Genomic DNA, 6,957 nt, shown 5'->3' on the forward strand with positions numbered 1-6,957 from the left:
AAAGTTGGCAAACAAGTACAACATACATTTATGTACAGACCAAAACACAAAACCAAATTCAACCTGAACTTAAATCCACATTCTTACGCACGGTTCATCGGCTATCTTCATATCAATGCCAACATTACTCTGATATTCTTCATATCAACCTGAACTAAATATTTTATTTATCGATAATAATATATAAACTTATATATTATTAATACATCAAATATTAAGATTATTTATATATACCATACTAGCAAACATATGTTCAAAACAGTAGAAAGATCCCCAAGGGTTTGCCTTCCATGCCATGTAATTTTAGTCATCTAGTGCAGTAAGTGCGAGGCGAGAAGAGCCGGCGTGGCGACAACATCCCCATGTTGAGAGTATAGAACCGTGGGCCGGGTGACAACGCCATCCCCAGGTAGCGAGGCGAAGCGAGACTGTCGATGGACTTATATTCTGACATGATGAACCCTTCTCTCTCCCAGTACCCGCTCCGCCGGCCGCCGCTCATTTTGCCATTGAAGGTCGCATACTTCACCAACTTCCCCACCCATGATTTCTTCTTCCTGGGGTTTTCCCCTGCTTCTTTCATTTTCTCACACAGGTACTCCTTGACCACCTGCAAGCTCTGCTCGAACACCTCCATCGGCGGCGAAACCAGAGGGTTCCCTTCCACGCTAAGCTTCTGGAGCTTCCTCAAGCACCCGATTGAATCGGGCAGATGTTTTATTTTGTTATAGCTGACGTCCAATTCCACTAGGGAAATGAGGAGGCCGATGGAGTAGGGTAGGGTTTCGAGGTACTGGAAGTTTTGGCTGACGTTGAGAACCTCTAAGTTGATCAAATTCTCCATGTCGTCGGGGAGAGAGCGGAGACAATTGAGGCGTGCATCGAGAACTCGTAACGATGTCAAGTGAGAGGTGGAATCAGGTAGGAAAATCAACTTGTTTGAGTTTACTGATAGTTTCTTCAGCTTGATGAGCTCGAAGCCGATGGTGTCTGGTAGCGTTGTGAGCTGGTTGAAGTTGGCATTCAGCTCTTCTAATGACCTGCAATTTTCGATGGTTTTAGGGAGAGCTTGGAGGAAGTTGCCGGAGACGTTGAGAATCTTGAGTTTAGAGAGACAACCGATGGAGTTGGGAAGAGACTTGAGCTGATTAGAGTGCACGTCCAAGTTCACCACGTTTAGTAACCTTGCTGTAAGAGACTCCGGTATACTCTGTCAAATCAAACCAAATGAATTAATTAATTTAGTCGTAATTAAGGATTTAAATTACGGTGACAGACATCGTAAATATTATTATATAATTATTACAAATAGCAATAATAATTTTTTATCATTATATAACAACTCGTTGTTCCCATAATAAACTACTATTTATCTTTGATTATTTTAAGAAATTTTGTGCCAAAATATTAATGAAACATATGTTAAAAATTACATTATAATTTTACATTTATTTACTAAAATAATATTTTAACATACTATAAAAATTATTTTATGTAATTAATATACGAATAAAATATCTAATTTTATCGCTATCAATTCCAAAAAATCTTCAAAACAATACCTATATATCAATGTTTTTAAAACCGGATCGGACCTTGAACCAGTGAAGGTACTGGTTCAACCGGGTTCAACCGCGGTTCATCCGGATTTTATATAAAATAATATTTTTTTTGAAATTTTACATAATATTTGAAGCAATATTAATATATATATAATACTTTTTTTAAGTTTACAATATTAAAAGGTATAAAAATATCACAAATCATAACATATATAAGTTAAAAAACATAAAATCAAGTGAAACAAAATGATTCAAATCAACTACAACATAATATTTGAGGTAAAACATATTAAATAATAAATATAAATATATAAATATAATCAAAAAATAATTTTGAGGTTGAAAAAAATCATAACAAACGATGCCGTTTGGTTTAATTGTTTTTTAAAAAAATAATCTCACGTGGCTAAGAAACATAGAAGAGCATCTCAAAAGTCTAAAGAGTAAAAATATGAGAACAAAACAATCCCACAAAGCTAAGAAACATAGAAGAGCATCCCAACTGACTTCTATAAATACTAGAGGTAATTTGATATTCAAAATCATGGAGCTTTTTGGTGAGCACATAGCGGACTATTCTTTTGCTTCAATAGAGCTCGAATTTCAGGCTTCAATCGAGCTTCTAATTTTTTTTTTGAGTTCGAGTCTTTTCGAGTTCAAGTTTCAATATTATATTTCGAGTTCGAGTTCAAGTTGAACTTGATAATTTTTAGCTCATGAGTTTTTGAGTCGAGTTGAGCTTACTTTTAAAGTTTTCGAGTTCGAGTTGAGCTCATCAGTACTCGAGTTTGACTCAGCTCGTTTAACAAATGACGTCGTTTGATTTATTTAAAAAAAAATGATTCAATCGTTCACCCCGATTTTGCCAGTTCTCAGCTAGTTCTACCGGTTATTTACCAGTTCTGTGCTCATCCGATTTTGAAAGTTAACCGGACCGGATAAATCACCGATTCACGATTTAACCGATCGAACGGACATCCAATTTTAATAACAATGCTATATATACACATGTTCAAAACCACACTTAGACTTTTAATGTGGATGGGTTGACTTTGAAGATATAAAATATATTTGTACGCTACCCGTTTTTCTTGTACATATTCAGACGTACGAATCTGAAACAGGTGAGGACGTGAATATGACAATGATATATTAATATCAACGTTATTTAAAAACGCATAATTGAGAATCAAAGTCCATTCGTACCGGCATTATTCCCACGTTACACGTTTAATAAAACCCAAAGCATCAATAGTAATAACGTACGCCACCGTACAACTTCGTCTAATATTATAGAAAGTTTAATATAAAAATAAGTTCTTAAATTATAGTTAAAATTTAATTTTTGGTGTCTAAATAATTTTTCGTTAAAAATAAATTTTTAAAGTTTTATCCATTACACTTTTAGGTGTCTACTGTTAAAAAAACCCGTTAATTGACACGTGTCATATCTAGATTTTTGTAAAAAGTAAACTTCAATTCTTTGAAATACTTAAAAACATTTTAAAAAGAAAAAAATTTGGATGTGACGATTTTTTTAATGATAGATACTTAAAATTGTAACGGATAAAATTTTAGACAATATTTTTAACAAAAAATTCTTTAAACATTAAAACGTTTTTTGAGATATTCTTTAAATACTTATTTTTGTATTACAGAATAATGATCGGCTAAAATGAAAATAACAGTATTTTTTTCTTTCTAAATAAGTTAATCTTTACTAAAATGTTTATAACTAAGTGAAAACGACAGTACAATAAACAACGAGGTCGTTGTTAGATAAGTTTATCCTACCAGTAATATTCTCTTAAGAAAATAAAATTCATGAATAAAATTAAATGAAAAATTGAAATTAATTTTTTGTAGGTTAATTTTATCATTTTGAGTCTGTCTCTCGTAGAAATACTCTGGTCATATACATCTTATAATTAGCATAGATAGTTCAAAAAAAGAGTTAATATTATTATTTTTAAAATTTTATGAAAAATAAACTAATGGAATTATTTTTAAAATTCATGAATAGCAGTACTGCAGAGGAGCAGATTTTATTTTTTATTTTTTAAAAATAAACTTAATATTTTATGAAGAAACATACTGATATTCAAAAATATTGAATTATACAGATCAACACAACTGGGAGAAAAAGAAACTGACGATTTCATGAAGAGACAGATACATGATTAAATTGTTAAAATATGAATTATGAGAAATCGTATAAAATTCACTTAATTTTATGTATAATCTATCGTGATATGAATATGAGAGAATGAATGAAGGGGCGTGCAAAAGCTGGAAGGAGATTAAGATAGAAAGAACGGAGATATATACAGACATACCTGAAGATTGTTATTGGAGAGGTCTAGCTTGGAAACAGTAGCCAAGTTGAGAGAAGGAATCGGAAGGGAATCCAACGACATCCCACTCAAATCCACGATCCCAAGCCGAACCTTCTCTTCCGGATCCGTATTTGACGATCTTCTCGGACTGCTCCGATGATGTTCATCTCCTCCTCCGTTTCTGTTCATCTCCATTAACGTCACTTGCGGCTGCTGCTGATCGTACATCATTTTAGTTCACATAAAACTAATACAGCTAAATCAAAACAAATGGACAAAGAAAAGGGAATTAGGATTTTGAATTTGAAGAAAAGAGGTTTTGTTTTTGTTGGCGAATGTGATTATATATAAGTAAACGTACAAAGGGAGGGTACGGAGTAGAAAACAGGAAGAGATGACGTTTGAGCAAAGAGAGAAGCGTTTGGTGTTAGTTGTGAATCTGTGATCACGGCGTTGCGGTTGCGTGGCCATTGCTCTTACTTTAAAAAGTCAACCGCTTTGCCTTTCCGTTTCGTTTTCTCTTCGGCTGCCCGCAAATCTTGCTCTCTTTCCATATTATTGTTATATTCACTTAATCATGTTCTCATTTCTTTATTTATTTTTCTAATAAAAACAGCTAGTTTTATTTTAAAAAATAAAAATATTTAAAATTAAATATGTACATAATATTAAAACTAGTTACTCTAATTAGATAAAGACCATGCATGAAAAATATTATAAATACCACTAACTATCGCAAATCAGAGCCGAACATCGCGAGAAACTATTCATAAACTTTAAATCGTGTATATACATTCAATCAGAGAGATCATATCAGGAAAGATCAAATTCAACTCTAAAAAAATAAAAATAAATGAGCAATTAAACGATCGAAAAAGAAGACGACAAATGTGTCATAAAGGAATAAAAAAAAGTACACCAACAATAAAATTATTTTTATTAAAAAATAGAAAAAGAAAAGAGAACTAACGGTCGACAACTAGCAATAAAGCTGATATTGTTATTGACTAAATAAAAAAATATCCAATATATAAAAAACGGAACAAACTCTAAAAAAACATAAAGTAGCTATGGTTTTTCAACGAGTATTTCTTTATATATTTTTTAATATTCTAATAACATTGCTATCAACTATATAATTAATATTACTGCTTTTAGTTGAATTCAATAAGATAATTTGTGCGCCAACTAGATTGTCAATTTTTAGATATCAAATTGTTGAAAAAAATTATAAATTTGTAGTTATTTAACAATACATCGTGAAGATACTAATTTTTCATCCATTTGTTTTTATTATTATTATTGTTATTATTATTTTATTTATTACTATTATTATTTTATAATAATAATTATTATTATTATTAAAAAAATACTATTACAAACAGGCCCAATCAAAATTGGACCGGCCCAGTTTCAAGAAACCCATCCAGCCCAAGTTTGGAAACCTTAAATAGATTAGGGTTTCATCTTCTTCTCTAGTCGTCGCTTCTCTTCTCAGCCGTTGGATCTAACCCTGATCCAACGACCCACAGCCTTCCAGATGAAATCCTAGGGTATCATAACCCTAGGGACACGCAGTCGCCGCCTTTGTTGCTGCTGATCTACGGCGCTCCACGTCGCTTCACACACTGCCACGACGCCAATCGAGAGCCTCCAGAAGACTCAAAGCCAGTCGTCCACGTTAAAGACCACTGTGAGTCACCACTAAAGTTTGGTGACTCACCAAATTGCCATCCTTTTAACTGGTCCGAGACGAGCGCCGGTAATGGTTATAAAACCATCAATCGAACCTGTAAGAAAAAAAAATTGGGGACACCAACAGCAAGCAACCAAAAACAGAGTAGAAACGAGCAACCCCACAACCAAACCACCAAAATACAAAGAAAAAAATAGAGGAACATTACCGAGGAAGCCAAACCACCACCGGAGACTCCACGCACTTTCCCGAACCACCAAAGAAACTGAAATACCGAAGGTATTTCCTTAGATCTAGGAAAATCTATGGCTTTTTAGGGTAAAAGAAGGTCGGAATCGAGTTTAGGGTACTCGAATCTAGTGTTTGGGAAATTTTGGTGTTTTTCGGCCACCGGGGACGGTGGCCGGCGGTGAGGTTGACGGCGGCAGACGGCTGCCGGCCGATGACCGGCTTCCCTCCGATGAGGGAAACTAGAGAGAAGCCAGAGAGAATTTGTTCTCTCGGTTATTAGAGAGAGAGGGGAAGAAAGAAATGAGAAAATCGACCATTTAGGCCGGTTAAAAAGGGTTTAAATACCCCTCCTCGAACGATGTCATTTTGGGGATGGGTATGTGTGTAATTTATTTAATGTAAAATCACGTCCGCAGTCCCTTAGTTCTATAAATTTATATTTTAGTCACTAAATCAATTTATGACCCTTTAAATTCAGTTTAATAATTTTAATCTTATTTATTTTAGTCCTTTACATAAAATAATATATATTTTAGGTAAATAATAGATTTAGTCCTTATGATTTTGTTAAATAATATTTTAGTCCCGAACAACATGTTTTAATTTATTTTAATTTAATATTCAAATTTGATATAATTTTATTTTAGTCCCTAATTTAAATAAGAGAAAATAACCTCAGTGACTAAAAATGCCTTATAATATACGATTTTAACCAACTTTTTTTGGATTTGCCAAAATAACCAACTAAATCGCAATGCGATCGATAATTCGCAACACGATCTCCGGTATCGCAAATCAATTTCCAGATTCGCAACGCGATTCTGACTATCGCATTGTGATTTTCCAAATTCACGTTGCGATTTTCCTAATTCGCAATGCGAATACGTAAATCGCAATGCGAATTTGGAAAATCGCAATGCGAATTTGGAAAATCGCAATGCGAATACGTAAATCGCAATGTGAATACGTAAATCGCAACGCGAATCTGTAAATCGCAACGCGGATCTAACTATCGCAACGAGATTCTGACTATCGTAACAAGATTCTGACTATCGCAATACTGAATTTCAAATTCGCAACTCGATTTCTGAATTCGCAACAGGTTTTAGTTTCGCAACACAAATGTTTTGGG

The 6,957-nt window shown here is 33.6% G+C and overlaps 1 protein-coding gene across 1 annotated transcript; it reads right to left on the bottom strand.

Moving 5' to 3' along the window:
* Positions 1-285: 285 nt before the first annotated feature.
* Positions 286-4,144, bottom strand: LOC120167992 (plant intracellular Ras-group-related LRR protein 6-like). The gene is made up of 2 exons (XM_039176864.1): positions 3,899-4,144; positions 286-1,210 (listed from the first exon to the last, which is right to left on the bottom strand). The coding sequence occupies exons 1-2, from the start codon at positions 4,127-4,129 to the stop codon at positions 308-310; spliced, it is 1,134 nt and encodes a 377-aa protein (XP_039032795.1). The 5' UTR covers positions 4,130-4,144; the 3' UTR covers positions 286-307.
* Positions 4,145-6,957: the final 2,813 nt, after the last annotated feature.

The sequence above is a fragment of the Hibiscus syriacus genome, unplaced genomic scaffold (genome assembly GCF_006381635.1).
Source record: "Hibiscus syriacus cultivar Baekdansim isolate YM2019G1 unplaced genomic scaffold, ASM638163v2 tig00111708_pilon, whole genome shotgun sequence".
NCBI lineage: Eukaryota > Viridiplantae > Streptophyta > Magnoliopsida > Malvales > Malvaceae > Hibiscus > Hibiscus syriacus.